Below are 14,613 nucleotides of genomic sequence, written 5' to 3'. Positions count from 1 at the left end.
GAGAAGGCAGAGGAAAGGAAATATTCAACAAAATATATAGCAAGTTTCACTGCTGAGAAAATGAGTTTTTAGATTGAAGGCTCTTCTTGTGCTCAGTCAATAAGACATAGACTCACACCGAGTAACATCACTGTGAAATATCATAACCCTAGGCATAATGAGAAGATACAAACTTTTAGAAATTTGAGGGAAAAATAAAAAACGGATGGAAGGACAAGACAGGAAGGAAGAAGGAAAGGAGGGCAGGTGAACAAAAATCTCACATACAATTTCTAGACTCCTCACAAACACCAGAAGCATGAAAGCTAGAAGCTCACAGACTAAGCCTACAAAATCAGAAAATGATTTCTAAAATACAGTACCCAGTCAAACTACCAATCAGGCAGGATACAAAAAAATGCATTTTAGACCTGCAAGGCCTTTAGAAACATAACCTCCTTGGCATCATTTCTCGTAGAAGTACTGGAGGATGTGCTCCATCCAAACAAGGGCATAAACCAGGAAATAAGGTAAAGGACAGGAAATAAGAGAGCAAGCATCATGGGAAGGAAAAGGAACCGAGCACATGGTAAAGGGAGACAGATCCCAGGATGACACCTGCGCCGAGAGCATAGAGGTGATAATCCACACTGGAGGTCATATGCCTCAAAAAAGAGACTCCTTCGGTAAGATTAACCTGGTGACCTATCTTAAGTGTCAGAACATCTTGAGAGATTTAGACTCTGAAGCTGTGAAGGATTTGGAGAATTTGTGATAAATACATGGAATCTTAATCAAACCCCAAAAAAGCAGTTAATTTCATGGAAACTGAAATTTGTGCAAGAAAAAAAATTAATCAAGTCCACATACAGATCTCAAATATATCTTGCTTGGCTTACCCCGCAGTTGCTTTTGTAATTAAAGGTAAACACTTAAAAACCAAGAGATTGCACATACAGTTCCATAATCCCACATTCTTTTTTGGAAAAACTGGAAGATCTCGGCAAATGGTGCCCTACATTTCCGCTGACCTAGGCTGAGAGGCCTCCCCAGCGAGTCACTGCCCAGCCCACTCCTGGACAGTCTACAGCCAGGACTTCTTTATAGAGACATAGAGGCCGACAGGGAAGGCGCGGCGGTGGGCCGCGGGGGCCGATTGACGACAAAGGGTCGCTTCCTATACGCCTTATGAAAACTAGGTACTAACCAGAGGCTGGCGCTCAAGACCCCCAGCCTCAGTTTCTAGACACTTTTCTGTTTTTTCTCCCTTCCATTTTTTCCTAAATCGCTCAACACATCTAATTCACTTCCCACCACCTGCTGCTGCTGCTGCTAAGTCGCTTCAGTCGTGTCCGACTCTGTGAGACCCCATAGACAGCAGCCCACCAGGCTCCCCCGTCCCTGGGTTTCTCCAGGCAAGAACACTGGAGTGGGTTGCCATTTCCTTCTCCAATGCATGAAAGTGAAAAGTGAAAATGAAGTCGTTCAGTCATGTCCGACTCTTCGCGACCCCATGGACTGCAGCCCACCAGGCTCCTCCGTCCATGGGATTTTCTAGGCAAAAGTACTGGAGTGGGGTGCCATTGCCTTCTCCGTACCACCACCTAGTTCCCGATCTCAGCAAAGATGGCACCCGGCCGGATATAGGAACCGGCAATGACTTCCGGCCGGGCGGCAGGCGGCGAGCCTCGCTTCCTGCGGCGCTCCAAGTGACGTAAACGAGCGCGCCGCGCAGCGTGGACCGAGGTCTGTACTGGGGCGCATGGAGGTCAGCGGCGGAGCTCGCGGTAGCGGCGGCGGCGGGGGCGCCGTACGTATCGGGACCAGGGGAGAAAGGGGGTCCTGAAAACCTGGGGTCATGGCTGAGAGAGGAGACCTGGAGCGCGCACTGGGACGCAGTGGATCGGGGTGGGTGGCAGGGGCCGGGGCCGGTGTAAAGCACTGCCCGCTCGTGCGCACGCGCCCCTTTTCTGAGGTCCCGCGTGACAGCCTACGATCCCCGCGCTGACCCTCGGCGCGGTCGCTGCGTGCTCTTTGTAAAGGTGATTCTCTTTTCTGCGTATGAGGGCCGAACTTCCGGGTTGGTGTTAAGGATCCTTAAGTCCATTTGAGTTGAACTCGTTTCCTCACTAGCTCGTAGGACTGTCTTTAGTAGGGATCGTTTCCAGTGCTTCCCCGCTGCTGGGGCTTTGTGGATGTATGTGGATGTTGCCCTTGGGCCAGTATTTCTCCTTCCTGAGCCTCTTGTTTTGTGTACAGTGAGTCTAAACTTTTTACAGCTGCAACAATCAGCTCATGTTAAAATGTTCCGGACCAAGTTCTGGGAAATCTAAGGTCAAACACGCTCTCTGCTTTGGCAGAAGGGAGCCCGGGTTAACCTTTTATCGTGTGCCGGTGGTCTGCCTTCCCTAGGTCGTTTAATCACGCTAGTGCGCGAGACAGAGTTGTTAAAAAGCAGTAGCATCGGGTATGTAACATTTTGGGAGGAGGTAATGTTTTATCTGAGTGAGGAAAGATGGAGGGTGATTTCCTGAGCCCTATGATGGCGGGTAAAAAAAAATGAGCCAGCAGGCCTTCCCCTGCCCTGCCCTGCCCAGGTGTAATGAAAGTGCAAGGCCTTTGAGAAGGCCTGGAGAATAAGGGAGTGTGCTCCAGGGAGGAAGAAAAGGTAAAACTGGGAAAATAATTCCGCGCCATGTTGTGAACTGCTTTTTATGATTGGTTCAGGGATTTTGCTCTCAGAAGGGGTGTATGTGTGTTTAGTAGGTTAGTGATGTAATAGTGCGAGTTGGTTTGGGAAGGCTCACTCACATAAAGTTATTAAAAATACATCCACAGAAGCTGTGGGATGTATATACGGATTATATATCCAGGGTTTTCTAGGAGTAGTCTAATTTAAAATATTCTGTCTCATTTTCTCTGTAAGCCAATAATTTTTTAATCCTGGGTACTTTTAAAACTTAAAAGGGAGTTGGGGGGAGTGGGTGGAATGCTATTCAAACCCTGCTTGCAGAAACTCCTACTCAAGAGGTCTTGGACCAGGCTGGGGTTCTGAAGTGTTGAACCATTCCAAGGTAATTCCACAACCAGGACTAGAAGCCCTCCAGCCCAGACTGTAATGCTCCTGAGTTTCAGTATTGGGTTACATTCTGTACTGAAACAAAAGCCCTCTGAGATTTTTGCTTCAGAACACGCCTTTGCCTATGGGTGGTCAGTCAGAAAGGAGGAGTTTGGGCTGCCCTATGGAGAATGTGGCTGTGGCTTCCTTGGTTTGTCAGGTTCTTCTGTTGTGTTTGTGAACCAGGAACTGCCCCTGCACCACCCCTTTCTCTCTCCTTTTTCTCTTCAGGGCTCTGGAGTCACTTGCTAGGAGGCTCCCCTCCCCGCTGCTCGGGCCACCATGGCCACTCGGCTGGTGAGGCGATGCACATGCCTCCTAAGGGAGGCCGCCCGCCTGGCCCCTGCTGTGTCCCCCGTCGGCCAGCTGAGACTCCCCCAGGGAACCCAGAAGCCGCTGACTTCCTCAGCTACCTCGCCCAGCTCCCGCCTCCCAGGTCTCTTGTCAGAGTTTGTGGAGAAGGAACAGGTGTTTACTCCCTATACTGGGCGCCAGGAGGTGGAGCAGCTCATTGAGAAGGCCACCCAGCCTGAGGAGCTCCTGGAGCTCCTGGGCAGTGGTCACTGTCTGCAGCAGAACCATGCCGCCCTCGCGCTTATCCAGCTCTCTCGCCTGCTCTCTGAAAAGCCAAAAGACAAAGCCGCGCTCATACAGGATGCTCGCTTTTGGCAACTTCTCCATCTTGTCAACAGCCAGGTGGGTTCTGGAGCCTTTTCTGTAGGTTCGGCAAGCAGAACGTAGCAGAGGCCACGGAATCCAAAGGATCCAGTCACTTTCCCAGTATAGACAGAAACTCTGCTGTGTGCTTCGTCCATCCACATCCTGTGCTGTTTTTTCATTTTATAGATTCCAGAATACTGTAATGTGCTTTCACTTCTGTTAATCCTCCTGACAGCTCTGTTAGGTGCATATTGCTGTCCTCATCTTACAGGCATCCCAGACACAGTAAATGCAAACAAAAGGATTGAGCCTGGTTTTTCTCAGTGCATCGGGGGCCTCCCCCTCACCGTGCAGTCTTGACTGATGTGGCCCCTCCTCTGTGTCTGGCTGACAGGGGACACACTCTTGAAACTGGAGGAGATGAAGGGTGACTAGGAGAGTCTCAGAAACTTGAACTGACCATGGGTGTTATCCCAGCCAGTCAGATCCTTAGAGGAGAAACATGGAGAGAAGGGACTTGTGTGTGGCAGGGGTGGGTGCAGGAAGAACTCAACCCAGTTCCTGTTCAGCGTGAAGAAGGACTCCATGCAGACTTCAGGCACCCTGGGGTCTGCTGGAACCAAAGGGCCTGTGACACAGAAGAGAGGTACAGACCCTCACCCCGGCTGCTCTGGAAAGGCAAGGCCATGTCCGCTTGTCAGGGATGATGAGGAGACTCACAGCTCAAGGGAGGGGTTGAGTTAAATGAGTTTTTTCAGCTGCAGGTTATGAGAGTATAGTAGATGTAGAAATAGAGTAATATTGGAAACCATTCACAGATAGTAAGAGAAGTATTGTTTCATGGAAGTTTTTGTCTTCAGTTGAAAGACACATCTGTACTGTGAGCCCGTGTGTTGGGGTCATGGTACAGATTTTTTTCTTACTGAGAATAGAGCTCATATAAAATTATCTTAATTAGATCCCTTCTTGTTCTAAGACTATCATTCTACTCATTATTTATTAAACCTTTTACCCAAAAGCTTTAGAGACAGACTAAACATATTGTCTGGAGAAGGAAATGGGAACCCATTCCAGTGTTCTTGCCTGGAGAATCCCAGGGACAGGTGAGCCTGCTGTGCTGCCGTCTCTGGGGTCGCACAGAGTCGGACACGACTGAAGCGACTTAGCTGCAGTAGCAGCAAACATATTGTAGCAAAATTACAAGCCAATAATGAACCAGGATTTAGAAATATAAACTGTTCAAGCTTTCTTTTAAAGAGCCCTACTGTCTGGGAATTCTGCAGAAGCAGCAGAAGTCACTGAAGGCTCATGTGATGCTGAGATCAAACTCATACTTTTTTCCCCCCGCACCTTGGCTTTTAGGATTGTTGATCCCCCACCAGGGATTGGACCCAGGACCCAGGCAGTAAAAGCCTGGAGTCCTAACCACTGTCCTGCCGGGGAATCCCCCATACTTTTCTCCTTCTGCCCAGCCCTTCACACAGCTGCTTTTCTGTTTGCCCCTCACCTCGTGTGTATGATTTCAGTTCCCTTTCTTGGCAATGCAGCCCCATTTCACAGAAGAGTCTGGAGACTAAAAGAGTTAACAGAGTTAACAGCAGTTAAGAGTTAACAGAGTTAAGGCAGAGTTAACAGCCTTAGCATAGCAGACAGCAGAGCCATTCTCATTTACCACATACTGCCTTCCCTGAGGGTCAGGATCAATAAGGTCCCAGGTGTGACTTTGCCTCTGTGTCTCTCCCGCCCGCCCCACCCCCCACCTAGATAACTGTAGTCTGGCATGGGACCCTCGTGAAGCTGCTCCGGAGCCTCTACACACTGGGGCTCCCCGCCACCTCCAAGGACCTGCGGTCTGTGGAGCAGGAGGTTCGCTGGCGCATGCGCAGGCTCAAGTACAAGCATCTGGCCTTCCTGGCCGAGTCCAGCGCCACCTACATGCAGGAGCAGGGCTCCCGGGAGCTGCTGGCTGAGTTGCTTGTGCACCTTGAGCGGCGCTGGGCAGAAATTGAAGACAGACGCATGGTGGTGGCCATGATGATGAAAACTGGGCACCTTTCGGAGTCTCTGATGAACCGCCTGGAGGACAAGGTACTAAGGGACAAGAGCCTTGTGGCTTCTGTCCATAGTCCGGGCATGGCACTGGCAGGACTGGCACTTCAGGTAGCTGCAGGCAGTACTTTGTGCCCACTGGTTCCTTCAAGGATCCAGGGGGTTGCAGAGCCTGAACAAAATTGGAGTTCCTCCAAAATTGCATCTTGAACGTGACCTGGAAACAGCACGGCCAGCAGCTCCTGAAGTGTGGCCTTCGCTGCCCCACTGGCTCAGCGTTAGTTAGTGCTTCCTAGAGACATCACGCCTGCCGCCCCTGCTCTACCCCTGCCTCAGTCCTGCAGTCAAGTCAAATTCAGCCCTGTTCCCGTGGTAGCAGGGGCTGGCCCGGATGACTGCCACAGCAAACTCCGCAGCTCATGGGCCCTGGGTCCCCTGCCCTGGGACCTGGGGATAAGTTTGGCTTCGGACATGGTATGCCCGGTCTAGGGACTCGCTGGGGTGGGAACAGAGGCAGGCCCTGCCCAGATGGGACATATGTTTAGTAAGCTCAGGCCTAGTTGCTGTCTCACAGGGCCTGCACTGCATGGGACCCCTGGCCCTCGGGCCATCAAGCTGACCCCTGCGGGCTGTGGTTGACAGTGCCTGGAGCTGGTGGAGCAGTTTGGCCCTGAGGAGCTGCGGAAGGTGCTGGTGACGTTGGCAGCTCAGAACCGGAGATCAGTGCCCTTGCTGCGGGCCATCTCTTACCACCTGGTCCAGAAGCCCTTCCCCCTGACTAAAAGCATCCTCCTGGACCTGGCCTATGCCTATGGTGAGCCCTGTGCACGGGGAGTGAGGCTGGGAGGGGGAGGGTTCTGGCTGCAGCTGTGTCAAATTCACTGCCTACCTCACCCATGGCAGGCACTGGCCCAAAAGGCTGCTACAGAAATACTGTGACTCATGGGCCCTGATCCTCTGTGCTAGGCCTCAGGGATAAATTTGGTTACAGACACCAAGCTCTTACTCCTTAAGACCGGGGTGGGTGGTGGGGTGGCCCTGAGGGCGGCCTGCCACTTCTCACCAGTTAAATCTCAGGCTCTGTCCCCAAGGCAAACTCGGCTTCCACCAGACCCAGGTGTTCCAGCGCCTGGCAGCCGATTTGCTGCCCCACACGCCAAGCATGACGTCCAGCGAGGTAGCCCGCTGCACCAAGTCCTTCGCCTTCCTTAAGTGGCTCAACCTGCCCCTGTTTGAGGCCTTCGTCCAGGTGAGCTGGGGCACAGGCATGAGGCCTGGGTTCTGAGGGCCCTCTTTGCCTGACCCCCTGCTTAGGCACACTCCATGGGCATTTCAGACGGGAGGCCCGGCCAGTCTAGAACACTTGCTAGTGGCAGATAATGGAGTCCTTACTCCAGTTTCTTTGGAGAGAAGCAGTATGACTCAGTTGTGAAAGAAAGCATAGTTGAAACCCTTTCATTCTCTCACCAAACTTTGTAGGTGACAGACTGTGTGTGTCTTTGGGTGACTGTGCAGGGAGCTAGGCCTAGAATCCACTCAAAACTCTCCCTAAACTTCCAAGAGCTGCAAAATGGGAGTTGTGAAGAAAGAGGATGTTTGCGTTGAGGTTTAGGTGCAGCAGGTTGCAGCTGTGTCTATAGGCTGAAGAGTATCTGAAGCTGTTGTCAGGGGCCTTTTGTGTGTGTATGATTGCCCTGTGGCAATGGACAGGGGCTAGCCCTCTGCCCATCGCCCTGTGTAAATTACCCCTTTGGGCTGGGAGCTCATGGGTTCTGGGGGAGGGCCAGGTCTGCGTACCACCGGGCCCCTCTCATCCTGCCTTTCTGTCCTCCCTGATCGGCCTAGCATGTCCTGGACAGAGCCCAGAGCATCACTCTGCCACACCTGTGCAACATGCTCCTGGCTTTTGCCCGTGTGAACTTCCGCCCGGAACGGGAGGATCCATTCTTCAGCCTGGTACAGTCTTCACACCCTCCACTGCTATGCTTGGAGCAGCTTGGGACTGAGAAGGAGGGAGGGAAGAGACCGGATTTGTACTGAGGAGCCCTAGGTGGGGAGGCAGAAATGAAGAAAGCCTGGTGGGAGTGTGGAAGGAGCCAGCTGGAGCCGTACATCCCAGGGGTTGTCTGGGGACAGGCGAGAGCCAGCATGGCAGCCAAGGACCAGGAAGGCATCCAGTGGCTCACTGGCAGTGGGGCTGGAGGACCCCTGTTCTTACTTCCTATGTGTGTGTTAGTCCCTCAGTCATGTCCAGCTCTTTGTGACCCCATAGACTGTAGCCCACAAGGCTTCTCTGTCCATGAAATTCTCCAGGCAAGAATACTAGAATGGGTTACCATGCCCTTCTCAAGGGAATTTTCCCGACCCAGGGGTCAAACCTGGATCTCCCACATTGTGATCAGATTTACTGGTTGAGCCACCAGGGAAGCTTTGAGCTATCTTACTTCCTGGTGTTCTCTTAATGCCCTGTTGGGACTCAGAGACTCAATCCAGTTGCCAGGGTGAGAGCCTCCTATGAATGAAGTGGGTATGACCCCGGCCCCCACAGTGGGTGTTCCCCCAGCCGGCCAGCTGCTTCCCTTTTCATAATCTCCAGCTCTTGGGGCCAGAAACACCTCCCCTGTGCTGGTGGCACGGTTTTGTGCATAGGTTCTTGCTAGTGGGTGGGAGGAGGGGGCAGTAGGGGTAGCCCAGCTGCTGTCCAGATTGGGCCTAAGGGAAGAGGAGGGTTTCTGGTACCTGCCACCAAGGGTCCCCCAAACCTGACCAAGGGTGCCTCGGCCAAGGTTATTCGCCTCACCCCCTTGGGCCTCAGCACGTCCAGGTCAATAGGGCCACTCCAGCTGCTGCCCGCCCAGGGATGCCTGCGGCCACTGAGCAGAACCTGCTTTCCCCACCCTGCACTGTTCTTGCCCAGGTGCATGAGAAGCTGGGGTCAGAGCTGGTGGGCCTGGAGCCAGCCCTGCAGGTGGACGTGGTGTGGGCCCTGTGTGTGCTGCAGCAGGTGCGGGAGGCCGAGCTACAAGCTGTGCTCCGCCCTGAATTTCACACCCAGTTTCTAGGTGAGCGGTGGGGGGACATCCCTCCCTCTCCTGAGTGATGGCGAGCCCGCCGTGTGTGCCCCCTCCCCCACCTCACCCAGGGACCACTGCAGCTGGGATGGCTGCCTGGTTGTCAGCCTTGGGCTCCACTCAGCACTGGGGAGATGGGGCAGGCCAGGGCGCACCCAGCATCTGCTCCTTCTCTGTCCACTCCTAGTGGGTGACCGGCAGACCCTCTTTCTGCTGCTCCTGACCCAGAGTCCAGGGTGAGACTTGGGTGTGGGGGAGGGTGCTGCCGACTCTCCCACCTGGCGCCTGTGTCCCTCCATCCCGGTCCTCCTGAGCCTCTTTTCTCACTCCATCGTCTCCCCTTAGGTGGCAAGTCCCCAAAGGATCAAAGCACCTTCCAGAAGCTGCTGCATATCAATGCCACTGCCCAGCTGGAGCACCCTGAGTACACGGGACCCCTTCTGCCTACCTCAGCCTTGGTCCCCAGCCCCTCAGCCCTTGAACAGAAGATGACCCCATTGCAGAAGGAGCTGCAGGAGACGTTGAAGGGGCTGCTGGGGAGTGCCGACAAGGGCAGCTTCATGGTGGCCACGCAGTATGGCTGGGTTCTGGGTGAGGACCCATCGTCCCCTTCCTTCCCCACAGTCCCATCTGGTCATCCATCGTAAGGGCAGGGGCTGTGAGCCCCGTTGATCTCTGAGGGATAGTCCCCACCACATTTTCATTCTTTGCCCTCCTCAGATGCTGAGGTACTGCTCGACACCGAGAGCCAACTCCTGCCCCTGAGGGACTTTGTGGCACCCCATCTCACGCCCCCCTCTGGCAGCCAGCCACTCCCCCCTGGGGCCAAGAGGTAGGTGGCCACACCACCCTTGGGGGCCGTGTGCATTTGGTTCTGAAATTCCTTCTTCCCTCTGAGGGCCTGAGGGAGCTGTCACCATCCACAGCACCCCGTCTGCCCCTCCAGGCTAGCCTTCCTTCGCTGGGAGTTCCCCAACTTCAACAGCCGAAGCAAAGACCTGCTGGGGCGCTTCATACTGGCCCGGCGCCACCTGCTGGCCGCTGGCTTCCTGCTGGTCGACGTGAGTATCTGCTAGACCCAGCTGGCCGATGGGAGCCAGTGTCGGACCCTAGCTCTTGAGGTCACCTGTGTTGGGGTTCCCCCTTCACACATGAGAAAATAGGAACTTAGAAGGGTGTTAGATTTCTCCCAACGTCACACAGCTTTTAAGTATCTGATGCTGTTCGCATCTCCACAGCCAGGGTTTCTGAGAGGAAGAGGTAAGACAAACCGGGTGCCCAGGGCCTTGTGCTGGCCTGCGCCTCCCGTGGGGCTCTGTGCTGAGCGCCGGCCCCAGGCCTGGCCCCAGGTTCTCACCGTGGAGACATCTGCACCAGAGAGCAGGCTCTCCTGTATGGGGCCAGAAAATACACAAGTGACTCAATTTTGAGTGTTCTATTTTGCTTTTGATACGGCTTTTAAAATCTTGAAGCCACTCTTGGTCCCATTTATTCATGGGCCTTTGCAGCTCTGAGCACGGACCAAGTGGGGGTCTCTTTCCCACCCATTCTGCTCTAGCTCTATAGGCGTCTTCCTTCAGGATTTGGGGGCCAGGGACGTGATGTGCAGGGCGGGGGGCATGACAGGGATCTGCACCTGCCCTGACTCATTTCCACTGCCTCCTCCAGGTCCCATACTATGAGTGGATGGAACTCAAGTCTGAATGGCAGAAGAGCGCCTATCTCAAGGACAAGATGCGCAAAGCAGTGGCAGAGGAGCTGGCCAAATGACCTGTCCCATAGCAAGGACTGTGTGCCCAGGGGGCCGGACTTCTCCAGAGGCCTAGCCATGGGCACTGGGTGGGCAAGACGTGGCACGCTTCAGGACAGACCTCAGTGCAGGACCTTGGCCTTGGAAGTGGGGGAGTGGGCTGGTGGCCAACGTCTCTGAGTAGCAGGTCATTCTCCCATGAGTAATAAATTCTTAATCAACTGCCCGACTATCCTGGCTTCTCTGCCACCCACAGAGGATCCCTCTCATATACATTCGTGCACGGCTGGCCTGTTGCTCAGAAGCCTGCAGTCAGCCCCCATACGGGCTGAGTCCTGGAGTTCTGAACTCAGTCAGCGTGTGAGGACCTTCCCAGGGGAGGCCAGTTGGGTTTTCAGTGCGTGGCATCCTGGGAGGTCCCCTCCCATCCGTTGGTCTTGGGTGAGTGGGGCACCCTGACGGCCTGTGCTGCCATGTGGTATAAGTGCCAGTCCCTCAGGAGGCGCTGGCTCTGAGAAAAAGAAAGGAGTGTACTTGACTGACACTGCAGGGCCAGAAGAGACCCCTTGCTGTCACCAGAGTGCCATGGTGGTGTGCTGCTGCCTTGGTAACCATCTGCCTGAGGATCCCAGAGCCCCCTTCACCACGTCAGCAGCAGCGCCACCAGGACTTCCCCGGCAGTGTAGGGGTTAGGACTCCTTGCTTCCACCGCTGGGGGCCTAGGTTCAGTCCCTGGTCGGGGAACTAAGATCCTACAAGCCGAGTACCAAGGCCCAAGAAAGGCTTTCTAGCTTCTAGTCCATCACAAGAGACTTTGTTGTGGAGCTGAGCAGAAAGGGGCCATCTGGCTTCTCTGGGCCCCCCTCTCAACTGATCCCCACTCCCTCTAAAGTGGTTCCTCAGGAAGCGAGTCACACAAGCTTTGGGTTAGAGGAGGAGCTGTAGAGCAGCAGCTCTGAGGATGTGGGTGCTTGGCACTCGGCACAGGCTGGCTGAGGTTCTTGCCCAGAGAACAAAACAGCCAAGATGGCTTTTTGAAGCTGGTGACTCAGAGCCCAGACAAGGTGAGGGAGTGGGGAAGAGTGTGCCAAAGTGAAGGGCCAGCATGGACAAGCATCAGGGGTGCTGAGCCAGGTTCGGGAGCCTCTGGGAGCACCCACAAAGGAAAGCTCGTGTTCACCATTCAGGATCTGTGGCTTGTAGTTGAGATACTTTGACAGATTACCCCCGCAGCTGAAAGAAGTTACACAGTGTCCCCTGTGCCCTCTATCAGTTGCCTCAAAGGTGATGGGCACGTGTCACACCAGGATACTGACAAGAACGTGCCCATGCGCAGGACACTTGAGTCACCATCAGGACACCTCATGTTGCCCTGTATGTTCATGCCTACCCCCTTGGCCTTGAGCCAACCGGCAGCTACCAACACATCCTCCATTTCTATTTTGTTACTTGGAGAATGTTCCATACAGGAATGATGCAGTATATGAAGCTTGGAAATTGGGTTTCTTCACAGGCACAGTTCTCTGGAGTTTGATCCAGTAGGTCCTTGTTATTGCTGTTAGACTGTGGTTCAGTCCCACGTGTGGGTGTTTGTGTAAACCCAAGTTTTCATTTCTCTGGGATAAGTGCTTGTGAGTACAGCTGCTGGGTCATACGGGATTTATATGCTGTTTGAGAAACTGCCACCGGTTTCCCAAAGGTGCTATGCCTTGTTATATTCCCACCAGCAGTGTGGGAAGCAGTGAAGTTCACATCCCAGCCGGCCTATGGTGTTCTCAAGGATTCCCAGAGCAGTTCTGATGGGTGTGGAGTCATCTTTTCACTTGCATTTGCCTAAAGGCTAGGGATGTGGAACACTTAACCTGACTTCTAGTCATCTTGGTGGGTATGAGGTGGTATCACTGTGGCTTTGATTTTCATTTTTCCATGATGACTAATGGTGTCTTTTCATGTGCTTATGGCCTATTTACATGTAATTTTTGGAGACATACCTGTTCAGACTCTTTGTCCAGTTTTTAACTAGTCTGTCTTACCAAGTTGTAAGAGTTCTTTATATATTTAGAAGCAAACAAACAAACAAAAAATAGAAACAAGTCTCTTATCAGATAGAGGACTTGCAAATACTTTCTCCCATTTTGTGGACTATATTTCCACTTTTTTTTTTTTAAGAAGTTGAATATTTTATTATTAAATTGTTTATTCTCCTGCAAGGCTGTTGCTTCACTGTATAAAAATAGCACCAGCAAACACAGTGTATTGCAAAATTAAGATAGTAATATTCTTCACTGGACACTATACAACTAACAAACTTTTCTCCACTGGCAGTTATTTCTAGTGGAAAGATAATTTTGACCCAAATCCAAGGATAGCTGTAAGCAAGTTACAAGTCATATAAGGTTTAAGATAACCATGTTATCCTTGAATTACATAATTTTTGTAATTAGTTTTACCAGAGATAATTTCAGGAATTCTGAATATTATAACTGGAGCCTAGCCGTGTCCTTTGAAACACAAAAAGTTCCAAATTTGGGTGAAAGAGATTGTCCAAAATTGATGTTAATTCTACTTTAAATGAGAATTAACTACTCATTTAAACATGAGTTTAAGCAAGCTTCATGAGTTGGTGATGGACAGGGAAGTCTGGCGTGCTACAATCCATGGGGTTGCAAACAGACATGACTGACTGAACTGAACTACTTTACTTCATCGAACTCAAAACTATCTGGGCCTGAAGATTTCTTGGGGGAAGCTTTTTTTAAGCTACAGATTCAGTTTCATGGTTTTAGGACTATTTCATCTTGTTTGAATTTTTGGTAGATTTTAATTTTCAAGTAATTGTCCATTTCTTCAAAGCTGTTGAATTTATGAGCATTAAGTTGTTTGTAGCATTCCTTTAGTATCCTTGTAATGTCTTCAGGCTCAAGTGTTAGCCCTGTTATTAGTCAGCATTCTGCAGAGAAAGAACCAGCAGAAAATGAGAGATTTATTACAGGAATTGGCTCTGCAGTTACAGAGACCAAGGAGTTCCACAATTTGCTGTTCTCAAGGTGGAGAACCAGGAAAGCCATAGCCACTGGTGTAAATTCAGTTCAAGTGCAAAGACCCAAGAATGGGAAGGGGTGGCAGGTGGGGCTGTGGTGTCACTGGTGTCAGCCCTAGAGGCCAAAGACTGGAGAACCAGGAGCTCCCATGTTCAAGGGTCAGAGGTGGACATCCCAGCTCAAGAGAGTGAATTCACACTTAGCCTTTTTGTTTTTCTCTGCCCCTACCCACCCTCCCCCCAGCAGCAGATTGGTTGATATCCACCCCGCACTGGTGAGACTGAATCTCTTCACTCAGTCTACTGAGTCATGCTCGTCTCCAGAGATGCCCTTGCACACACACCCAGAAACATCATTTAATCCACTATCTGGGCATCCCTAAGCCCAGCCAAGCTGACACATAAAATTAACCATCATAGCCCCTGTGGCATACTGGTCATTTGTGTCATCTCTATTTTTGTCCATCTTGCAATTTTACTGATTTCTCAAAGAACTATTATTTTTTTTTTGTTTCATTGATTTCTTCCGCTGTTTTCCTGTTTTCTGTTTCATTGATTTCTGCTCTTGGCTCTATTTCCTTCTTACTGCTGAGTATAGTTGATTTTGTCCTTTTCCTAGTTTCCTGAGGTAGGAACTTCGATGATCGATTTGAGTCCTTTCTTCTCTTCCAACGTGCTGTAAATATCCCTCAGCATTTCTACCTGCAGACCACATAATTTAATGTCTTTATTTTCATTCACTTCAGTTCTGTGTTTCTTAACATTTTTCTTATTCTCGTTGTAATTTTCCTTATTGTTGGGTTCGTCCCTGATTTTCCTGGTATGATGGGTGGTTTTTTTTAAAAAACACATACCCCAGATAGGCTGTCATGTTCAAATTTTAGCAGGCAGTCAGCCTGTTTGGGTTCAGGCTGCAGTCCTGGGCCACATGGCCTGTGGTTCTCAT

At 51.6% G+C, this 14,613-nt stretch overlaps 1 protein-coding gene and 2 non-coding genes across 4 annotated transcripts; all 3 read left to right on the top strand.

Moving 5' to 3' along the window:
- The first annotated feature begins 1,658 nt into the window (after positions 1 to 1,658).
- TBRG4 (transforming growth factor beta regulator 4) lies at positions 1,659 to 10,849 on the top strand. 2 transcript variants are annotated; one of them, XM_005891868.3, is made up of 11 exons: positions 1,659 to 1,789; positions 3,329 to 3,793; positions 5,522 to 5,845; positions 6,449 to 6,620; positions 6,898 to 7,055; positions 7,652 to 7,762; positions 8,724 to 8,868; positions 9,223 to 9,468; positions 9,598 to 9,709; positions 9,824 to 9,938; positions 10,546 to 10,849. In XM_005891868.3, the coding sequence occupies exons 2-11, from the start codon at positions 3,380 to 3,382 to the stop codon at positions 10,645 to 10,647; spliced, it is 1,899 nt and encodes a 632-aa protein (XP_005891930.1). In that variant the 5' UTR covers positions 1,659 to 1,789; positions 3,329 to 3,379; the 3' UTR covers positions 10,648 to 10,849. The 2 variants fall into 2 exon arrangements, with proteins under 2 accessions (XP_005891930.1, XP_070225510.1); XM_070369409.1 differs by lacking the exon at positions 1,659 to 1,789 and adding an exon at positions 1,872 to 2,021.
- Positions 6,146 to 6,281, top strand: LOC138987669 (small nucleolar RNA SNORA5). The gene has a single exon (XR_011464053.1). It is a non-coding gene; the product is annotated as a small nucleolar RNA SNORA5 (small nucleolar RNA).
- LOC138987668 (small nucleolar RNA SNORA5) lies at positions 6,669 to 6,803 on the top strand. The gene has a single exon (XR_011464052.1). It is a non-coding gene; the product is annotated as a small nucleolar RNA SNORA5 (small nucleolar RNA).
- Positions 10,850 to 14,613: the final 3,764 nt, after the last annotated feature.

The sequence above is a fragment of the Bos mutus genome, chromosome 4 (genome assembly GCF_027580195.1).
Source record: "Bos mutus isolate GX-2022 chromosome 4, NWIPB_WYAK_1.1, whole genome shotgun sequence".
In the NCBI taxonomy this organism is placed as follows: Eukaryota; Metazoa; Chordata; class Mammalia; order Artiodactyla; family Bovidae; genus Bos; species Bos mutus.
Note: the sequence above shows the minus strand (reverse complement) of the source record. Positions and strands in the feature narration are given on the sequence as shown.

Bases quoted from the DNA above. Each gene is read 5' to 3' on its own strand.
- TBRG4 (XM_005891868.3), top strand. From the start codon at position 3,380: ATGGCCACTCGGCTGGTGAGGCGATGCACATGCCTCCTAAGGGAGGCC. The intron at 3,794-5,521 runs GTGGGTTCTGGA...CCCCCCACCTAG, and splicing joins TCCATCTTGTCAACAGCCAG to ATAACTGTAGTCTGGCATGG. The intron at 9,939-10,545 runs GTGAGTATCTGC...TGCCTCCTCCAG, and splicing joins CTGGCTTCCTGCTGGTCGAC to GTCCCATACTATGAGTGGAT.